This window comes from Salvelinus fontinalis, chromosome 14, assembly GCF_029448725.1.
Source record: "Salvelinus fontinalis isolate EN_2023a chromosome 14, ASM2944872v1, whole genome shotgun sequence".
In the NCBI taxonomy this organism is placed as follows: domain Eukaryota; kingdom Metazoa; phylum Chordata; class Actinopteri; order Salmoniformes; family Salmonidae; genus Salvelinus; species Salvelinus fontinalis.
Window position 1 is genome coordinate 31279796 of NC_074678.1, and position 22455 is coordinate 31302250.

Genomic DNA, 22455 nt, shown 5'->3' on the forward strand with positions numbered 1-22455 from the left:
CAACCATAAAAATAATAATAGTTTCAAAAGGAAGGCTAAAAGTTGAGAAATTGTTGTGCCCACAAAAGGGGCATCATTCCATGACTCACAAATGTAACCCCATTCAATCAGGCACTCAACAAACAACCTCCATAACTCACCAGAAAATACATATTATTGTCCAGCAGTGGGTGGACATCAAAAGACAGTAGTGTGTAGACATCAATAGAACCCTCAGTAGTCTTCAACTGAAGAAAACACAAAACCAGTATCTGAATAAACATAGGCCTACTGTAGGCTAGTAGGCTACTTAGCAGATCAGGTCTGTCAAGGGGCAGGCAATAGCTATGGTCCCAACACTGGTCCAGGGCGTTCCTGCAATAACAAACATAGCTAGTAGACTACTGGCTACATAAGCCCTACTTGAAGTCAAGCAAAAAAATAAGCAAAAAAATGCATTGACATTCTGCTACGTCGTAATTATGTGCTCTAACGTGTTTTAATGAGACTATCTGCTTAGCTAAATAAGCAGCGTATAACAGCTAGATAACTAGCACTCCTGCAGCCTTCACCTTTTTTGCCTACTTTTTGTTGATACGTAGCTAAGTTTAGTTTCAAACAAATACGTTTTCCTGTAAACACAAGATGAAATAGCGTTTCCTCTAAACGTCGAGTGAACATTGATTAATTTATTTGAATGCAAAATGTTAACAATGTTCTTGTCAATGACTGGCAAATAGTAGACTACTTTATCTTCATGGCTGGCAAATAGTAGACTACTTTTTCTTCATGGCTGGCAAATAGTAGACTACTTTATCTTCATGGCTAGCTATCTCACCTGTGTATGCCTACAGTCGACTTTCAAGTTGGCGGGAGTTTCATGATGATCTATATTCAATCGAATGAGAAAGCGCTCTGTCTGGTTGGTTGGCCCATGCAACGCATTTGAGCCGTCAATCATCCACATTTTGACTGCAGCACCTGACCTCAGTGGCTTGTTGCACCCATCACACCACTAATGAGTTAACTTCAGCATTGTCTTCCTGTTTCTATGTAAAATATAAAAAGTATATATATTTTTTTTAAAGATCCTCACATGCCAGTTTATTAGGTACACCACCCGTACACAAAAATGGATCTCTTCTACAGTCAAGTGGCCATGGCTTGCTATATAAAGCAGGCAAACAGGCATCAAGGCAATCAGTTACTGTTCGATTGAGTGTTAGAATGGGCAAAAAGAGTGACCTAAGCAACTTTGAGCGTGGCATGATCGTCGGTGCCAGTCCCGTCGGATCCAGTACCTCAGGAACGGCCGCCCTCCAGGGATTTTCACGCATGACAGTGTCTAGGGTTTACCGAGAATGGTGCGACAAACAAAAAGCATCCAGTCAGCGGCAATCCTGTGGGCGAAAACAGCTCATTGATGAGAGGTCGAAGAAGAATGGAAAGAATTGTGCAAGCTAACAGGCGGGCCACAAACAGACCAATAACTGTGCAGTTCAAGGCCAGTACAAAAATGGTGTGCAGAACGGCATCTTGTAACTCACAACTCGTCGATCTCTGTCATAGATGGGCTATTGCAGCAGATGACCACACCGGGCTCCACTCCTATCAGCTAAAAACAAGGAGAAGCTGCTCCAGTGGGCTCGCGATCACCAACACTGGACAGTTGAGAAGTGGAAAACATCGCCTGGAACATGACAGTGCGTTCAGTTTACTTGAGTGGCCTGCGCAGTCCCTAGACCTCAACCCAATAGAGCATCTTGAGATGAGATGGAACGGGCTGTTCGCAGCATGAACGCACTACCGTCCAATCTGCAGAAACTGCGTAATGCCATGGCGTCAACATAGACCAACATCCCGGTGGAATGTTTCCGACACCTTGTAGAATTACCTGAAAAATTCAGGCTGTTCTGGAGGCCAAGGGGGGTCTGATCCAGTACCAAATGGGTGTACCTAATAAACTGTCCGGTGACTGTATATGTTTCATTCACAGTAGTCTGTAGTTTAGGCCAGTCAAACATCTCCTTAACTGTTTCACCTAATCAAGGGCTTGATAATCAGTTGAAAAGTTGAATCAGGTGTGACAGCTTTTGAATAGTTCAAATACATGGAATCACTGGGGGTCCCTGAGGTGAGGTTTGAAAAACCCTGGTTAAGGCTATACTGGCCTACAATGAATCATTTAAATATAGCATAGCCAGAGTAAAATTAAAACATAATGTCCATTGTCCAATGCTTTGTATTTTATTGCAAAACAAATTCAACTCAAGGTACTCAACTCAAAGCAGCAGGGCAAACACACAGGAATAAGTCAGTGTGTCACAGATCCAAGAGTGCAACTCAAGCAGCTGTCGTGACTTGCCACAGTTATGTTGGGACACAAGAACTAATGTAAATGTCAAGTTGCTGTTTTAAGCCATGAAATATCTTCAGAAACCGAGACGTTGGCTATAATTACATCTGTTTGAGAGAATTTGATAGTTTCGAGGGGCCACAGAGCATAAAAGGGACATAGCATTGACATTGGAACAATGGACACCAGTAGTTCTTTTGATCAAGAATAGATGGGTTGGCCAAGTTAATTTTCAAACATGCTGCTGTCCTAAAATCAAGCCTCCTTATTTATACAATTGCTCACCAAGCACTTATAGCTTTATCGCTGGCAACATATTGGGGGAATTTCTGCTGTTTACATTCATCAGTTAACACTGAACAAAATCTGTTTGTTCTCTGACTCCCTCTAACTCTATTGGAGGTATGTATCTGTGTCTTTTAAACACTAATTAGATGGTGTGTAGGAGGTGGTTTATGGTCAATCTGACACATTAATGAGAAAGAGCTCAGATTTAATGGGATTTATCCACTGATTAAATATTCCTCCTGAAGGAAGCATGATAGCTGTAGTTGACAAGTTGGCCTACAGTTGACAAGTAAATGACCATGTGATATGTTCCTTCTTGGTAGGAGGTGGTTCATTTTCCAAGACACAACTGATGAAGCAACTAGTGGTGTAGAATGGCGTGTAGACTATCTTGATATACAGTATGATAACATTTAAATGGGGCAACAAAAATGTAATCTAAAAAATGCATTTGTCATATGGACTTTTGAAAACAAAGAAGGGTGTCAGTCCTGAATAAGCCTCTGATGATGGTGTGCTTTCTGTACAACACTGTTCCAAATCTATAGCCCCTGAGGGGACCACTCACAGTGTACCACCACTCCCGCCCCCCACCAATTGCCAGCACAGACTCCAATTAGTGGTTCAACTAACAAGCAGTGATGACGCCCGCCCTCCAAATTACCCAAGACCGCATCTCTAAACAGTGCTTTGGGGAATCAGTTAGATGGCTGTAGGCTGAGCAACAAGCCCATCTCACAGAGAATAATGAAAGGACCTTTTCTCTCTTTGCTTCTCTTGATTATATTTCATAACCTAGGACTCAACTGACTGTACTCACCAAATGGTTACAATGTGTTACTCACAACATTAAATTCAACCTTAACAACCACATAAATCCAACCTGCAACGTGGTCAATTGCGATTGCTACCCAGGGAGCCCACCTGTGGAAAATAGTATGCAACTGTACTGATGATTGTCTCATCTCTCTCAGTGAAGATGTGAGTGAGATGTAAATGTTTTTTCCTCTGAGATAACTCATCTTCATCAGAAACTAGGCATTGTGGTCATTTTTTCCACCATGCATCAGGCAAATGTGTCCAAAAGCTCTCAAAATCTTAAAGGAAACAAGACATTAACATTTTAAATATGAAAAGAATCATACAAATACAGTTTACATCTCTGCGTGACTGACAATTTCAAAATCTGTACATTGAAAATCTGAAGGAAATAATGGAGACAGTCACTACACAAGTATTATTTCAGAACATCTATGGAAGAAAAAGTGAGAAAAAAGTGATTCCCTTTTAAGTGTAAAACATTGACATGTAAGTAGGCCTACAGTACACAGTATTATTATAAAGTAGAATATTGTACCCATTTATTGGTACCCATCATTGTAAATAAGAATTTGTTCTTTACTGACTTGCCTAGTTAAATAAACATTGTAAAAATTATTTCCCTCCATAAATTCCCCATAAATGCATTACATCTAAATTGGTTAAAAGGTATAGATAGATATGGTGGTGTTAGTCTTGCTGTAGAGTTTCTGTTTTATTTCCAATGGGTATACTGAAAATCTCCTGGTCTTTGTCCTGTAAACCGGCACAATGTTTTCCCCACAGATTAATCAGTGTAATGAATCTCTGTTCTTCACTTGATTCCTGTGTAGCCTCATTCTCTGTTGTCTTCTGCCTCCATCTGGACAGAAGTACTGGGTAAACCTATGAGGAGAACAATGATAGGAAATACATAGCTAATGCATTTAAGGAGATTTTCAACCAGTGTGCCCATGTTTGAGTGGTGTTGTGTGCAAGGGCCATATCAATCTGAGGTGTAGTTCAACATTTTTCCACTAGATGGAGGCGTGGGTTTATTTTATGGCAGTAAAAAAAAGTTTGGATTAGACATTATTTGTAATTAGCAAATACAAAATCCAAGTCAAAATATTTCTGGAATTAGTAGCGCAAGCTTGCAAATATAAAAAGCTAAGCATATTATCTAAATACCTCCAAGCTGCATGCAGACTAATTTTAACCCTTCGCCTGTCAAATTATTTGATCACCAAAAAAAAAAAATTATATATATATATATATATATATATATATAGAGCAGATCTCCCACCATTTAACTGATTTTACTGTGAGACTCGAATACAGAGCAGTAAGTTACAACACCTCCACACCCTCCGCCAAGATGATACTCTCACAACCCAATAACCAGATATTGCACACACTCAGAGATAACATCTGCGTTCCCCTGCTCAGATGTTGCATGCATCAACCAATGGTTGTGTGCCACATCATCAACTATGCTGCCGTCACCAGATTGCTATAAAATATGTGGTTCTTTGATACGTGAAATACCTATCCAAGCGTAAGATCTGGCACGCTTCAACAATGTCTGAGCAGCGGAACATGACCAACAACTGATTTGGACACTTACGTTGGCGAATCCTAATAGGCCAGATGAGGAGGGTGCATAGGGAAAATGCTGCTGCTAAGGCCACACCCCCGGTCACAATCACCATGACATCTCGATAGAACCACACACTTTCTGGACAGCTGTCTTGTGAACTGTATACAACCAAGAGCGACAGTTACTCGTAAAGTTGTAACCTGGTTTCCCTTGGGGTCTGCAAACCGCGCTAAAGGAGGGATATTTTGAATAACAGATCCCAGTCGGGTCCATACTCACTTGCAGGGATGCAGTCTCTGGATTATGATGACACCAATGCCATTGGCCACCTTATCTGTGAAGCTCATCGCCCCGTACACAAAGGCCCCACTTTGCTGCCGAACAAGGTCACAGTTAATTCCTTTGACATGGTGAGAAACGTCATGACAACAGTGGAGGAAAATCATCTAGCTACAACATACAGGGTGTTCCTACCGTCTGTTCTCCAATCAGTTTGGCCGTCATGGAGAGCGACATGACCAGGATGGTGGCAGAGCCTGCACCCAGCAGTACAGCAGCTCCATAGATCAGCCTCCCTATGTTCATGCCCACCAACACCCAGGAGGAAAACCCCAGGATCAGCACAAGGCCTAGCAAATAAGTCATCTAAGGAGAGGGGGAATTACAAAATAGAAAATGGGTATACAAGAACATTAATACTATGGCTTTTTATATGATTTTTCTGACAGTTTTAAAACATCAGACAGAAAAACTCACACTAATGCCTACAAGCTTGCTGATTGGCTTCATGACCAGAGAGCACACAAACCCACTGACATACATCACTAAAGGAACGGTGGCAATGAAGTTCTGGAAAAGGAGAAGGAAATGAGCCCAACATTACTACACAGTCAGCAAGTTTCACAAGCACAAAGGATTCTGAAGAATGGTTATAAATGGCACCATTATAATGTATTATATGCATGTAGCCTTACCTTTGGTAGCAATAAGGAGTTGATGAGATACATGGAAACGTAGGTCTGGGACAAGTTGACTATCAACCTGGTGCTCATGTACAGACAAGCAACCTGGACCAAAATAAGCAGGTTTACAGTTTACACTTCCACAAAACCTAAAGGTCATTTATATTGTACACACTCAGATTAGAGAAAGACCTGGTAAAATGAAGGCTCCTTCAGCCAATGATTCCATTGGAGGAGAGATTGGGGTATAGTGTTATGGGAAGTTGGGGAGATCAGGGGTTGACTCTCATCATTCTGCGAGCCTGGCTCTTCCCTGTGAGGAACCCTCTCTCGGGTGCCCAGGTGGAAGACGAAAGAAAACACTGCCCCGATCCCCAGCACAATGAGGGACAGATCCTGATGGCAAGGAGACAGGAGAGGGAAAGAGACAAAGACAGACACAAGAGAGAGAGAGAGAGAGACAGAGGGAAACAATATACAGAATCGTCACCTTTATTCACCAAGTACATTTACCCATACCCAGAATTTGCCTTAGAGAAGGCGTTGCCAGCAAGGCAATATACAAAAGAGAATATTGACACAGACATCATACATAATATGCAATATCGGAACAGGAAACATACAACTCTGGAGTAAAGGCTGATTACAGTTTGAATATACAATATACAGAGGGGACATAGAGATATATAGTAGAGGGATGCTGCCGTGGCGAATATATACAGTGCATATACAACGTTGTCGACATAGCGCAAATGCAGTACAGTGCAGATTTGCGTTAGAGGTCATTGATGACTAGGTGCAGTAATCGGCTCAATGCAAAATCAACTAATCCCTATGAACCCGATGGCCGGTTTATGAAGGGCGCAGCATGTTGGATGAAACTGTTCAGGTGGCAGGCGGTTTTGGTCATGATTGATAGAAAGTAGAAGGGATGGGCGCAGGGTGGTGGGGGTATAGTCCTGATGGCTGAGGGTGTTGTCAACTGAGGGGCAAGATGGCTGAGGGTGTTGTCAACTGAGGAGACTATTGATGGCTGAGGGCACTTTTTGTTTCAAAACGACAGTAGAACTCATTTGTAGTTTGTGATCTGTCGGAGACCCTTCCAGACAGACGAGCAGTTGTTGGAAGCGCTCCTTGAAACAACTTTTGGCCACTTTAATCCCCTTGTTGAGCAGCTGCTTCGCAGTTCTATAATCATCTTTGTTGTTACACCTATGTGCCACCTCTTTAGCTAAGTGCAGCGCTCAGAGTTCAGCATGAATCAGGGTTTGTGGTTTCTGAATTTGACAAAATCCAGTTTTCCTCACAAACACTGATGTAAGACGTGACCCTGTCAGTGTAATCGTGAATGTTGGCGTTGTCATCTTTGAAAATGTCCCAATCGGTAGAGTCCAGGATAAAGTAATATCCAGGATTACAATCGAGAGCAGCCTACCCACTGGGCACAGATGTCAATTCAACGTATATTCCATGTTGGTTCAATGTAATTTCATTGAAATGACGTGGAAACAATGTTGATTCAACCAGTGTGTGCCCAGTGGGTAGTCTGGGTACCAGTCTTTTTAACTAACATTCCTCTCCTTGCCACTCTTGTCTTTGGCAAATGGCAGGAGTGACAGAGTGGAATGTTAGTTAAAGAGACAGGTACTCAGACTACATTCAGCCATCATGACTGTAACAATCTGAACAAAGTGATCTTCCCATTTCAACTGTATTGCACCAGAGTACCGTTTGTAAAACAGTGAGGTCAGGAAGGGCAGCGCTTACCCTGAATATGGGGATGTCAACAATGCCCAAGCTGTCAGTGACAGAGGGATCTCCAGTCTGCTGGGCCTGGAAGTGAAAGAGTAACAAGGCCACAGCATAGACTGTAATATTGGCCACCACCGTGAACGCATACCTACAGTGAGAGAGACGGTACAAGGTTGTAAAACTACATCGGAAGATATCACTAATAATTAGACTATATAATACTGGTGGTAAGGTGGCACCTTAAATGGGGAGAACGAGCTCGTGGTAATGACGAGCGGAATGGTATCAAACACATAATTTGCAGGAGTTTGATGGCATTCCATTTGCACCATTCTGGACATTATTATGAACCATTCTCCTCTCAGCAGCCTCCTGTGGTACAGTACCTTATTTTTTCCCTTTCAACTGATTTCCTCATACATGTTTTTATTTAGGGTGATAAGAGTCACCTCACTAGCTTGATGTTGACCTCCTGCTAAAGTAGCCTATTCGGCTCACCTGTAGGCAGTGAGCTCCACCTTGGCATGCTCACTGGACACCAGCTCTGGGATGAGTGACAGGTGGGAGATCTGGGTGGCGGCCCAGCCAAACTGGAAGATGATGATGAAGGGGGTGAAATAGGTGAGCCACACCCACTGTGGAGTGTTGTCACCACATCCCAGACACGGGTTAAATATGAAGGGAAAGGAGATAAGTACGCTGATAGTGCCTGTAAGGGTGGAGGGATGAGGTCAGGGTAAACAAACTATCCAGCCTATGAGAGTTAGTCATGCATGGAACTAACAATAAAGAGAAATGTTGACAGGACAAAAAAATCTTTTTTCATGAGCCCGTTGTAAAATGATGTTTAATCAGCTGGTCTAGTTATACGATTATTAGTTAATTGATGGTTTTTATAATACAGTATAATCCTGTACAATATTATGACTATATTTTAAATTTTTATCCAGAGCAATTAGGGTTAAGTGCCTTGCTCAAGAGCACATACGGATTGTATTTAGTCGGCTCAGGGATTCGAACCAGCGACCTTTCGGTTACTAACCCAACGCCCTTAACCACTAGGCTACCCGCTGTCCTACATGTAAACTTACTGGGATTATTTCATAATTACATGAATAATGGTCCAATGCATGGGACATTCCAAAACCTAAAGCTGGACACCCTTACTAGGTACACCCGCGTCTTCACCCCCCAGAGGAGCACTCACCCTGTAATCACAGAAAGTTGCTGGTTCAAGTCCTGCCTGTTCCCCCTCAAATACTACATTGCTGGCAGTGGCGAGAAGATCCCAACAGTAGCTATATTTTCATGAACTTGCCCAGTGATTTTTTTGTCTACAGTTAGCATAGAAAATAGATTCAACAATACCCTGCATCATTTCCAATGTAGTCATTTAGCAGACGCTATTATCAAGAGCAACTTACAATAGTGTGCACATACATTTTCGTACTGGTCCCCCACAGGAATGAAACCCACAACCCTGTCGTTGCAAGCGCCATGCTCTACCAACTGAGTTACATGGGACTCAAGACTGTTGGAAAAACATTCCTCATGAAGCTGGTTGAGAGAATGTCAAGAGTGTGCAAAGATGTCAAAGGAAAATGGTGGCTACTTTGAAGAATCTCAAATAGATAATATTTGTTTAACACTTTTTTGATTACTACATGATTCCATATGTTATTTCATAGTTTTGATGTGTTCACTATTATTCTACAATGTAGAAAATAGTCAAAATAAAGAAAACCCTGCAATGAGTAGGTGTCCAAACATTTGATTGGTACTGTATGTGCCAACATAACGCCAGGGTCCGCGCCTTGGTGAAACTTGCACTCCTGTAGATCTGAAATAATTGGATGGTGGAACTTGCCAGCCAACCAGAAAAGCAAGGGCAAGCAATTCAGGCATTCTTGAAATACAGGAAAATCCTTGTCCTGCAAAGAAACATAATTTTGATAGTTGAAAAATATATTTTGCAAGCAGTAGGCATTTAGAATGAAATGTGGATTGGAATTTATAGTTACGTGATTACATCACGTACCCCCGTGTACCTTCAAAAGTATTCGGCAATTACTTATTCGAAAAACATCCGTTTCCATCATCATTTGTCGCAATGAAGAAAGTTCGACAAAATAAAAATACACCCGTCAACAGATACAAATATTGTCGATCTTTAGAAAACGTATCCTCTGCAGTTTCCTTTAGGCCTACACATCTCACAAAGATTTTTTTTTGTTAATGCGACATTTCATTCGTCTAATAAACCTGGGACAATTGAAACCTTCCAACGGTCTCAAGCTTGTTGGAACTGTTCTCTTATTCTCATGTGTGCAATAGATTTTCGACAGATGGAGAGTGTAACCTAGCCTACCTGCATGTAAGTATAGAATTATGGCCTATGCCAAATGGTCTGGATCTTTATGGCACAGGTGCACTCACCCAATAGTTTTACTGGGTAACCTTTCAATTGCTACATAACTTTAGTTAAACCAGGCTAATCAATTATCATTATTGAAGTCATACTTACCGACTAAATGCCAAGTTTTTCTTTTGCCATATGCTCCACATCCAGCTGTTCGATCCGACTCGATACCGACAAGGGGCGTGGAGACACCGTCCGCTATTTGACCTATAAACAGCAATACACCTGCATATGTGCTCTTGAACCCAAGCACGGAATGGTAGTAGACTAATAGGTAGGTAAACCATAATGACGCGCAGAGGTCGTTCATAAAGTGACCAGCTGCGTAACACAACCGCATGAAGAGGGGTAAAGACCGCTCATTAGAGAGCAACTGGTCAGACATAACTGTTACCAACTATTTCACTTCAATATCAGTGATAAAAAAATAAGTTCCTTTCATATCCCCAAAAACGAGCTAAGGATACACTTCTTAATTGCGCAAGGCAACTCCAAAAACGCTCAACAATATTGCTAGAAAACTGAAACCAGCCAAATTAGGATTACATCAAACTGTTTCCCTGCTTGATCAGCTGAAACGATTTAACATAGGATTAGGTCAAACTAGGTCCTAAAACAAAAGACACTTTACGCAGGCTGAGTCTCAACCTACACCCACAGGCCAGAGACTCCCAGAGACTTGTCCCAGAGACTATCCACTGGCAAAATTATGTTTAGAGTGCTCATGTCTTCAATGCCGCATGTTAAAACGAAACCCATGAATTTGACATGGTTCTCCAATTTGCATTTCCAGTCCTGTAGAAACCAATATCATCCAAGTGCAGACTACTCAATGTAATCTAGCCTTGAACAGGCTGAGCCTCCTACATACAGTGTTTCACTTCCCTCTCACTTCACTGAAATAGCTCAAATAACATGCAGAAAACAGACTGTCATACAGGTTGATCAACAGCATCATGTGATTACAATCTGTGATATTTTCATATTGCAAAAGTCCTATGCATTTGTGGGTTATTTGAGTAAAACCTAGTGACAAGTGGTGCACCAGAGCTCAAACCACATAATCCCAATGGAGATTGGCCCGTTAAGAATCAGAATGATCATGACATGAATGCTTCTTGTATTGGTGAAACTCATATTCATTCTGTTGTATTGAATATTGTGTCACTGTTGAATATTGTATAACCAAAGCAGTCACAGTATAGCCAGGGGTTAAATTAGGAGGAAAAGAAGTGGAAAAGAGTTCTACCACCTCCCTCGATAGCAGACAGCACATAGTGGAAATCAAATAGATTTATGATAAAAATGATCATGGGAAAACAACGTTGGAGACAGTTCTACTACATGAAACATCTCAATTTAACCCAATGAATTAACCACCTAATTTAGCTCCATTCATTTAGAGTCTAGTGAAACACATTTTCAATTACATCTATATTGCTCTTTTCAGTTTGAGACGTTTATGAAAATGTTCACACATAGCTGCTATTGATATTGTCAGTTTTTTTAGCAACCCTAACCCAATGCCCTCATGTCGACTTTTCCAGAAAAAGCTAACATCTTTGACTGATCTCATTACAATACATTCTTGGTCACATGGCCTTGACTCATAACCACAATGACACCAGCATACAGTATGTTACTTAAAAGGGCGACGTGATAAAGCAGTCTTTTGTAACAGGGAATATACACTAAGTGTACAAAACATTAGGAACTAATATTGAGTGCACCCCCCCCCCCCTCCCCTCAGAACAGCCTCAATTCGTCAGGGTATGGTCTCTACAAGGTGTCGAAAGCATTCCACAGGGATACTGTCTAATGTTGACTCCAATGCTTCGCACAGTTGTGTCAAGTTGGCTGGATGTTCTTTGGGTGGTGGGCTATTCTTGATACACACGGGAAACGGTTGAGGATGAAAAATCTAGCAGCGTTGCAGTTCTTGACATATTCAAACCGGTGTGCCTGGCACCTACTTCCATACCCCGTTCAAAAGGACTTAAATAAATATTTTGTCTTGCCCATTGCTCTCTGAATGGCACACATACACAATCCACGTCTCAAGGCTTAAAAATCCTTCTCTAACTGGTCTCCTCCCCTTCATCTACTGATTGAAGTGGATTTAACAAGTGACATCAATAAAGGATCATAGCTTTCACATGGTCAGTCTATGTCATGGACAGAGCAGGTGTTCCTAATGTTTTGTACAATGTGTAAATCTACAGTAATAAAAAAATTAAGGGGGCTTTGCTTGTGAACTAATATATATATATGCACGACCCCACACTGCAGTCATCTCTGATCAAAACCATTTGGGACAACTGTATGTACTGTAGAGATGACAGAGCATGTTGTTGTTAGGCCATGACAAACATAGACCATTACAATGTTCAGGCAAAGATGCATGTAACTAATGCAGCGAGGAACTTCAAAAGAAAAAATGTTGTGCATCCAATACGTCTGGTGGAAACTTCAGTCATCTTTTTTTTTTTTTTTTACGTACATGCTTGCTTGCTGCTACTAATTTTGATCTGCCGTCATCAATGACTAGAATTGCTTAGCTCGCAATACACAAGCTTTAAAATGTTTCCTTTTTTTCCCAGAAAGTGCACATAGAGTTAACCTCCACTGTAAAGATCCCTTGATTGTCATAGCAGAGGAGATAGACTGTAGTTGTGATGGTGGAGACCCATACAGTCATTGGTGGAGACAGTATGACCTCTACATAGGACCACACCCTGGGAATGTCAGACATCGACAATGCTTTCAGAGAGATAAAGCACACACACGTGCGCACAGTCAATGAGCAACATTTGGAATAAGTTCAGATAGAATGTCATTGCAGGACACTTACTTGAGCTTTAAACATTTTACTTGGAAAGGCACAAACTATGATTTCCTGGTAAATTATTCTGATGTAAGAAATAAAACTGAAAGACATCTTGTTTCATGTAGATTGACATTTCGGCTCTTACTCAGATTTACGCATTGTATAGGACTATTCCTAGATCAGTCTTTATTTTGTTGTTTTCTTGTTTGTTAATTTCAAACCTAGAATTCCACTGTACTTTTTTTTCTTTTAAAAGTGCAATAATAAGAAAAGAGCTTAATATCTGTTTCTTTCAATCTTCCACAGTACCTGAGGCCAGTGACTGTGCTACAAAGATTTCCAGAAACACTACAACATAAAAGTAAAAGTTTGTTTTCAATCCAGGAAGTCAACTTTGAAAACTACTGAGGATTAAATTACAAAAAAAGGGGGGAAAAATGCATAAAGATCCTCCAATTCTGGTTTAGATGAAATGCTTCCTGTTGCGCTCAGTGATTCCAGAGTTAGTATTGTTCATTCTTGCTTCTTACCTTGATCCCATAAATAAAGGACTATTTCTATGGAACAGACTTCTTTCCCTCGACTCATTGACAGTTCCCTCAGATCAATGGCTGTTGAACAGAAAATGTTCTGTATGGAATCTAAAATACAACAACTGTTTCAAACAGTATCTTTTTTATATATTCACGTCACGGTATTCACGTTTCATTTTTACAGCTTTTAACGTTCTCTCAATCTCCCTTTACTATGCAGGTACTTTAAAATGTTTCTTTTTCTTTTTTTAAAGGAGCCAGAGTCTGTAAGACAACATTCCTTTACACGTCTGTAGCAGGGGAGTGCTGAGAGAGAGAAGAGAGAAAGAGAGATTGGGAAAGAGATAAGATGGGTGATCTGTGTAGTTGCTTCCATTTAAAACTTGACAGTGACCAGAATGTTTCAAGTTCTTCTCTTCACTTGTGCCGCTGGAGGGGTTTCCTCTTTCTCCTTTTGAAGAAACAACAGCACCTGCAGGCAAAGATATACTAGAATTTAGTTTCAAATTAAATTAATGTTGCATATCAAAAAATGGAATGTTAAAAATATAAACTCAACATTAGAGGCCTTAAATGTGTGCAACTTGTTCAATGTTTTGTTTGAACAGTATTGTGAATGGGTTCAGAACCCATATTTCTATTTGACAGTGTGTTTCTTGCAATGACTGCCAGAGGTAGTGAGACCGAGTCACTGCCAGTCAACCCCAGGTAAAGACAGCCGTCTTACTTTGTATCATCAGCCACCTCTACCTCGGTGGGAGCAGTGATGGGAGCGTTGGAGTGTCCTGCCGTCGGGTCATCAGTGTTCAGCTCTCCATTTGTCGAGCTCATCACCTGTACAGGTGAACACAGGGAATTTTAGACAGGATGTCTGTTTTTAGGATATATTTTTAAATCATGATACATTATCTGTACTTAACCCTTCATAGGAAATTAGTTAATTGAAGCATTAGCTTATAGTTGTTACCCTTGACCACATTACATTGTAAATGTATCTACTAGTTGGTAAAAGACGTAATAATTCCAAAGGGTGCAATTCCCTTCCAGAACACTAGATGGCACATTTGCTTTACTAATTATCCTAAAAGTTTCTAATCTGAGACTGGAGACTGTACATCACTTACCATTTAAAGCAAGTCATAATTGCACCATGAAGGACTATAGATATGAAATATCCAGTCAGATATTCAAATGTTTTTAAACAGAGGTATCTTCTGAGCTGCTGTTGCCCCTTCATCCCTTCAAAGTGGAGTCAGCGCTGAGACTGTTCATACTCAATGAGATCCCTTTTCTAGGGAGAGGGGGGTTCCTGTCCTGATAAAAGGTTTCAATGACAGTGACCGCATGGTTCTCCTGACATGACAGCTTCCCTCCCCTGTTATCAGCCTGGAGCAGATGAGTGAAGCATAGCAGAGCAGACAGAGACAGACAGACAGACAAACAGAGAGAGGGACAGAGAGAGAGAGAGGGACAGAGAGAGAGAGAGAGAGAGAGAGAGAGAGAGAGAGAGAGAGAGAGAGAGAGAGAGAGAGAGAGAGAGAGAGGCAGAGAAAGCTGGGGTGGACAGACCGTCATGCAGCACCATGCGCAGCAAGCAGTACCTGCACAGAGCCCCCCAGCCTTTCGGCCGTGAGATACGACCCCAGTGTCTCCTTATTGGTCATTGGAGAGGGCTGACGCTGAGACTCATCTCCTTTGGGCTCAGGAGACTGACGCAAAGAGCACAGGGGGAGTGGAGGCAGGTTATGGGGGCAGGAGTGAAGAGGTGGAAGGTAGTGTGGTGGTGATGGGGGAGTGAATGGGGAAAGAAAGTCAACAAAAACAAACAAACTAAAATAAACACAGAAGACATCTCACAAGAAGAAGCAGGCTTGTTAAAACAGACTATGTTAACAGAAGGAAAATAGAGCAAAACAAAGCAGAGCCCACTGCCTCATGCAGAAGTGAAAACAGCCTTGATCGGAAACACTAAGTATCTAGTCTTTTATTCCAAAATCTATATTTTCTTCCAGCCCGCAGCAATCTCCTGTCTATTGTCCTGACTGAATTAGCTAATCATTGTTGTGACTATTCCTGGTTTCTGTAATAAACTCTGTGATTGTTTGTACTAGAAAACGTGTTGCCTGTTTATGTTCATAAATGATGATACTCATTACATTGTACTGGAGAGTCATAATTACAGCCGCGAGTACACAGCAAAGGACAATTATAAAACCTTATGTGCTTTTTTTTAGAGAAAAAGATTAAAAAAGACTAATAAGGCCTAAAAAAACATGTGTCATGTTGATGAGTGTAGTAGGATCAAGGCTCAAATAGCATGCTGATAGAACCAGGAAAGGAAAAGAAAGCATGCAATTTTGCTACACACGAAGCAAACTGCTTTGTCATTGCTGATGTGAACAACGCACTGCATTTGGCAAAGCAATGACTCGTTTTTAAGGAGAAAGGTTGAAGACAAAACCCTCCAATGCTAAAACAGTTGAACTTTCAAAGATGATGCTACAACATTTAACCACAATTATAATAGGGTCGTTCAGTTCCCAATCATTCTTGCTCAATCGCAAAAAACAGAGTAAAGAGTAGATTAAAGAGGATGGAGTGAATAAAGGTAACACTGTAAAAGAGGCCATATTCTTGAGGAAGCTGAGAGTAGGACAGGAGGGTTGGCAGTTGCCTCTGAGACAAGGGGGAACTTGACTGACGAGGTGGGTGGGTGTGGCGGGCGGCGGTGAGATCACCTGGTTTTTGGTCTGCTGTTGTGCTTTGTCTCTGCTGGGCTGAGCGGGTGTGTCACTGGGGATGGGGCCTATCGGTGTAGGCTATGGTGGGGGACAAAAGGACACAGCATTTTATCTAGGACATAAAATACTTTACTCCGACCACAACATGAAGATATGAATATATAAAAAATAAATAGGCCCTTGAACCGCTAAGACATCACAGGAAATCTCAATTTTCATCCCGTCTGATTATTTACAGAAAAAGACAAATGAAAATCTGCAGATAGAGGGGTCAAGCGGTCCCTCAAAACTTTGAATAGGGAGAAGAAACAAGTGATGAAGGAGACTCACAAGTGGCTTGCCGACCCAGTCATATTCATAATCAAAGACATAGCCGTTCCTATCGAAGAGGTCAGTAAAGAGTTTCCGTAAGTAGTCGTAATCAGGTTTCTCAAAGAAGTCCAGCCTCCTCACGTAACGCAGATAGGTGGCCATCTCTTCTGCAGGACGAAGGCACACAATTACTACATTTGCATAAACTGATCTGGAACTAGACCTAAACAAAAAGGAAGGAGTAACACATTCTAAATGAAACCAATCAAATCTGACCAGGGAAGCTTTCACAAAGCACTTCAATTGGAGTAGCTCGCTTGGTATCTCCAATCTTCTGATACCTCTCCTTCAAAGTGTCTGCCTGGAATCAACAAAGTACAACAATTATTCTCCCATGCATTTAGCTTTAATTCCCACACAGCACAGTCGAAAAAGTAAAGCTTTGCAGAAAGCAAAATATAATGCCAAATTTAGGGCAATACCTAGCTGGAGGCTGTGTAATTGAATGGGAATAATGTTCACACGTAGAAAATTAAAGCGTCTTAGTTTGCATCCACATGCAAAGCCATTTTATATCTTGAGTCATCCCATTGACATGAGGCTGTTATACAGGGGGGTTCTTGTTTTTTTATATTTAACCTTTATTTAACTAGGCAAGTCAGTTAACCTCTATGGGATCGGTGTCTGATATCTGATATGGGCAGAAAGCTTAAATTCTTGTGAATCTAACTGCACTGTCCAATTTACAGTAGCTATTACAGAGAAATAATACCATGCTATTGTTTGAAGAGAGTGCACAGTTATGAACTTGAAGATGTATTAATAAACCTCTTAGGCACATTTGGGCAGCCTTGATACAACATTTTGAACAGAAATGCAATGGTTCATTGAATCAGTCTAAAACCGTGCACATACACTGCTGCCATCTAGTGGCCAAAATCCAAATGGCACCTAACCTGGAATAGTACATTGTCACCTTTCTCTTGCATTCCAAAGATGATAAAAAAGATAATAATAATAATGCATCTTTGTATTATCTTTTACTAGATCTAATGTGTTATAGTCTCCTACATTAATTTCACATTTCCACCAACTTCAAAGTGTTTCCTTTCAAATGGTATCAAGAATAAGCATATATTTTTTAAAGGGTCTGATCCTTAACAAATTCTTATTTACAATGACGGCCTACCCCAGCCAAACCCTAACCCTAACCCAGACGATGCTGGGCCAATTGTGCCCCACTCTATGGGACTCCCAATCACGGCCGGTTGCGATACAGCCTGGAATCAAACCAGGGTCTGTAGTGACGCCTCTAGCCCTGAGATGCAGTGCCTTAGACCGCTGCGCCACTCAGGAGCCCCCCAAAAATAGTTATATGAGTTCTACCATGATATTCTACAGTTAGATAACTATACGCTGCCACACAGGTCCTCTTCCTGACACTAGCCTGGGTGGAGAGGACCTCAAAGGGGAAAGTGTGGGAGTGACTTATGTTGGTAAAATAAGATGACATTTACATCTATTAAAAACTGCAGAGACCAAAAGGTATGAGCTAAATGGTGGTATCCGGTATAAATTGCACAATGATAGAAATAAAACAATTTTAAAAATGTAGAAACTGCATTATATGAATATGTTTTTCCATTGTTAATTCAATTACACAGAGACGATTCAAATCTCAGGAGGTGAAAATCCTTCCTGTGTATGGTTACAGCACTATTTACATTGTATTTTCCCCTAGCATGTCTTCCTCTTCCCTAAATACTGTAAACACTTTCTAGAGTCTGAGGCCTTGAAATGTCACTTGGATCTTGAATAAAATAAGTTATTTTGCGCTGGGGGGCTAAGTGACAGGGTGTGTGTCTGAGATCATGTAGATATCATGAAACTGTATACCTTCAGGCCTTGCCAGGGAAGGCTGCCTCGCAGGAAGTACATAAACATGTGACCCAGAGCCTCCAGATCATCCCGTCTGCTTTGCTCTGGAGGAGAAGAAGAGTTTGTTACTCACACAATTATCCACCACTTCAACTATATATGACACCATAAGGCTTAGGACATAATGTGAACATCTAAAATGCATCAATCAATGCATGATCCATCTACATGATGAAGTTATGCGTACAGATCTCAAGTTGGGATTCAGCTTTTACTGAACCTAATGGAAAAGTTGATAATCAACTTCAGCCCAGGACAGGTTCACAGGATTAGGAAAGAAAAGGTCCATCTTTCCAATAACACAGCAGCGTGTGTCTTCATGATAATTTCTCACCTTTCCCCAGGTGTGTGTTGATGCTCATGTAGCGCGCCGTGCCTGTCAGGCTCTTGTGCTCCCGGTACGGGATGTGTTTTTTGGTCTCGGGGTCGATGTATTCTTTGGCCAGCCCAAAGTCGATGATGTGGATTGTGTGCTGCCTCTTGCTGCCCGGCCGCCCCACCAAAAAGTTCTCTGGCTTCACGTCTCTGTATATCAAGCTCTTTGTGTGGACAAACTCCATCCGCGTTATCTGGGAGATAGAGCATGTAGACAAGCTAAGATCTCAAACTCGCTCAGTGCACTTTTCAAATGCAAACACTGTAAATGAGCCATCGACACATCTATAGACTATAGAGTAGTCTTAGAGTAGTCTTATAAAATACGGGTTGGGCACCTGTGTGTAAGACACTTACTTACGTAAAACAACAATTCAAATCTTACCAGCTGTATGGCTATCATGAGGACGGTCTTGAGGGAGAAGGTGCGGTCACAGAGATCAAACAGGTCTTCCAGGCTGGGCCCCAGCAGCTCCAGCACCATGGCATTGTACTTCCCACATGGCCCAAAGTAGTACACCTGAGGAATACCCTCTGCAACACAGAGACAGGCAGGGACACATGATATGAGTGGGACCACACAACTTACAGGGGGCGTGCTAGCATCCTAAGGGTTTAAAAAAGGCTTAACTACTAACCATCTGTTTTAGCATCATAAGAGCCACAGATATTCTAAAAGCATTAAAAGCATTCGGCCCTTCTAAAAAAGCTTAGAGGCGGAGGGACTACGGATGCATGAAAGGTGGTAGTTAAAGAAGGGTAGTAGGGCTTTGACTTGCTGACATGAAATCAGGCTACATAGCCATGTTGATATTGAGCAGCCTACGTGTGTGGGAAGGCGGTTCGATTAGAACAACATGGATGGTAAACAAAAACGCGTCAACGTTGATGCCGTGTGATGGAAAAAACTGTTTGCCAACACGCCTTGTCATGTGGTCATACACTATATGTACAGAAGTATGTGGACACTCCTTCCAATTAGTGGATTCGGCTATTTCAGCCACACCCGTTGCTGACTGGTGTATAAAATCGAGCACACAGCCATGCAATCTCCATAGACAAACATTTGCAGTAGAATGGCCTTAATGAAGAGCTCAGTGACTTTCAATGTGGCATCGTCATAGGATGCCACCTTTCCAACGAGTCAGTTTGTCAAATTTCTGCCCTGCTAGAGCTGACCCACTCAACTGCAAGTACTGTTATTGTGAAGTGGAAACGTCTAGGAGCAACAACGGCTCAGCCGTGAAGTGGTAGGCCACACAAGATCACAGACACGTCCTGTAGGCCACACAGGACCGCCGAGTGCTGAAGAACATAAAAATTGTTTGTCCTTGGTTGCAACACTCACTACCGAGTTCCGAACTACCTCTGGAAGCAATGTCAGAAGAAGAGCTGTTCGTCGAGAGCTTCATGAAATGGGTTTCCATTGCTGAGCAGCAGCACACAAGCCTAAGATCACCATGCGCAATGCCAAGTGTTGCCTGGAGTGGTGTAAAGCTCGCCGCCATTGGACTCTGGAGCAGTGGAAACAAGTTCTCTGGAGTGATGAATCACGCGTCAACATCTGGCAGTTCAACGGATGCCAGGAGAACGCTACATACTCGAATGCATAGTACGAACTGTAAAGTTGGGTGTAAGAGGAATAATGGTCTGGGCTGTTTTTCATGGTTCAGAGTAGGCCCCTTAGTTCCAGTGAAGGGAAATGTTAACGCTACAGCATACAATGTCATTCTAGACAATTCTGTGCTTCCAACTTTGTGGTAACAGTTTGGGGAAGGCCCTTTCCTGTTTCAGCATGACAATGCCCCCGTGTGCACAAAGCAAGGTCCATACAGAAATGGTTTGTCGAGATCGGTGTGGAAGAACTTGACTGGCCTGCACAGAGCCCTGACCTCAACCCCATCGAACACCTTTGGGATGAATTAGAACGCCAACTGCGAGCCAGGCCTAATCGCCCAACATTGGTGCCCGGCCTCACTAATGCTCATGGCTGAATGGAAGAAAGTCCCCGCAGCAATGCTTCAACATCTAATGGAAAGCCTTCCCAGAAAAGTGGAGGCTGTTAAAGCAGCAAAGGAGGGGACCAACTCCATATTAATGCCCATGATTTTTATTCAACGAACAGATGGCCACATACTTTTGGTCATGTTGTATGTGTGACCTGGGAGGAATTTTGGAGTTTATCATCACAGTAAAAATTCCCTGAAGAGGAGACTCCAGTTTAACAGTAACTCTATTCCCTATGTGGAGTAGAACAAAGGACAATGGCCATTTGTGCCCCCATGGCCAACATGACCTTACGGTCCAGCCTCCTAGTACACATACAGCTCCAGGTTATGCCTCACCAGTTCAGACCAGTATCTGATACCAGTGGCCTTCATTCCATTCCTTGGCAGGCAGTTGTGCCAAAGTGACTGCATGCTCCCCTCCCAGCAGGCGGCTGTCGCCCCGAGGGCACCCCAACCCCGTCAGAGAGAGGAGAGGATCAGCAGCTTTAGTAGTATGGCAGGCTGGCCGGGAGGCTGTGTGAGTGTGGGGAGGAGGGGAGGGATTAGAGCAGGATTTACCTGATCACCACTCATGTCACTCCCACAGCGAAGCAGTGCAGATCTCACACATCCACACAGCTGTCCCAGGGCACTTTAGGCAGCAGGACTTGCTGGTAATGATGGCGATGGCGGACGAGGCGGCAGCGACAAAAGATCAACAAGTAAGCTGACTCATCAAAGCCCGCCCAAATCTAGAGGGAGGGCATTCAGCAGCCCTGCCAATGCACTGATCAATTGGAAAGTGTCTACGCTAGAACAACTGTCCCTGACTACACCTACAATACTCCCTACTGGGGAACTCTAGAGCTGCAAACACAAAGATAACAGCTGGGGAAAAGCTTCAACTGAAATGGAAAAGGCCTAGAATAAATGTCAATTTCAGAGAAACCATTCAAATGAGAATGATTTTATTTGTCAAAAGCTAGACCTAATCATATTTGCTAAGTACTATGTGGATGATGTTATTCCAGTGTAAAAATAACCTTAGCCAATCACGCATGTAATAAAAGCACTTATGCAAGGGGTGAGTGGTTTCCTAGAAACTATTCTTTATCGTGATTTATGACAACAGATATAATTGGCTGCTGTCCGCAGCACCACTAGCTTCAAAGTCTATTCTGCTGCCTTCCAGTGCCATTCTGTGCACTGCTCACAACCCACTCTCTCCAAACACAAGTGAAACGTGTCTGGAACAATCCAGAGTATTGTCTCAGACAGGGGCCCCTCTCAGTCTGGCCACTGTGGCAGACAATGTTGCCCTACAATGAAATGTCAAAGTTTAGGCCGAGCCCGAGAGGGAGGCGGTCTCAATTAAACATTTAGAATGCTGAGTGCATCGGGGGAGAGAAAAGGCGGCGCTGATTTCATTAGGCTGGGAGGGCAGCGCTGTGGTGATGTAGCCGGGCTGAAACGTGATCGTCCAGCCGGCCTGCTCTGCATAGATCCTGTGTGACTCAGTGGTAGGTTATGTTATCCATCCCAGGCAGGCAGCGCATAAAATATCCAGACTGCTCTGGACTGGATGGA

General features: G+C 42.3%; 2 protein-coding genes across 4 annotated transcripts in view; both read right to left on the reverse strand.

Moving 5' to 3' along the window:
* Positions 1–2811: 2811 nt before the first annotated feature.
* LOC129810622 (major facilitator superfamily domain-containing protein 12-like) lies at positions 2812–12910 on the reverse strand. The gene is made up of 10 exons (XM_055861319.1): positions 10260–12910; positions 8234–8444; positions 7751–7883; positions 6176–6379; positions 5996–6088; positions 5778–5870; positions 5496–5666; positions 5301–5395; positions 5049–5179; positions 2812–4327 (listed from the first exon to the last, which is right to left on the reverse strand). The coding sequence occupies exons 1-10, from the start codon at positions 10537–10539 to the stop codon at positions 4278–4280; spliced, it is 1461 nt and encodes a 486-aa protein (XP_055717294.1). The 5' UTR covers positions 10540–12910; the 3' UTR covers positions 2812–4277.
* A 95-nt stretch (positions 12911–13005) lies between these two features.
* Positions 13006–22455, reverse strand: part of LOC129810623 (casein kinase I) — a 42698-nt gene continuing 33248 nt past the window's right edge. For 2 of the 3 annotated variants that reach the window (XM_055861320.1, XM_055861321.1), the window contains exons 4-12: positions 19266–19414; positions 18840–19074; positions 18464–18549; positions 16844–16928; positions 16586–16734; positions 16253–16333; positions 15116–15223; positions 14242–14348; positions 13006–13986 (exon numbers count right to left, since the gene is read on the reverse strand). In XM_055861320.1, the coding sequence (XP_055717295.1) occupies positions 13932–13986; positions 14242–14348; positions 15116–15223; positions 16253–16333; positions 16586–16734; positions 16844–16928; positions 18464–18549; positions 18840–19074; positions 19266–19414 (1055 nt within the window). In that variant the 3' untranslated portion in view covers positions 13006–13931. The remainder of the gene's footprint in view (positions 13987–14241; positions 14349–15115; positions 15224–16252; positions 16334–16585; positions 16735–16843; positions 16929–18463; positions 18550–18839; positions 19075–19265; positions 19415–22455) is intronic. The other variant, XM_055861322.1, reaches the window with a different exon arrangement.

What these genes read in the sequence shown, in the direction of transcription:
- LOC129810622 (XM_055861319.1), bottom strand. Translation starts at nt 10,539, where the DNA reads ATGTCTGACCAGTTGCTCTCTAATGAGCGGTCTTTACCCCTCTTCATG. An exon ending in GTGGAGCTCACTGCCTACAG is followed by an intron (nt 7,884 to 8,233) that starts GTGAGCCGAATA and finishes CTCTCACTGTAG; the next exon opens with GTATGCGTTCACGGTGGTGG. An exon ending in TTGACATCCCCATATTCAGG is followed by an intron (nt 6,380 to 7,750) that starts GTAAGCGCTGCC and finishes CCTTGCCATCAG; the next exon opens with GATCTGTCCCTCATTGTGCT.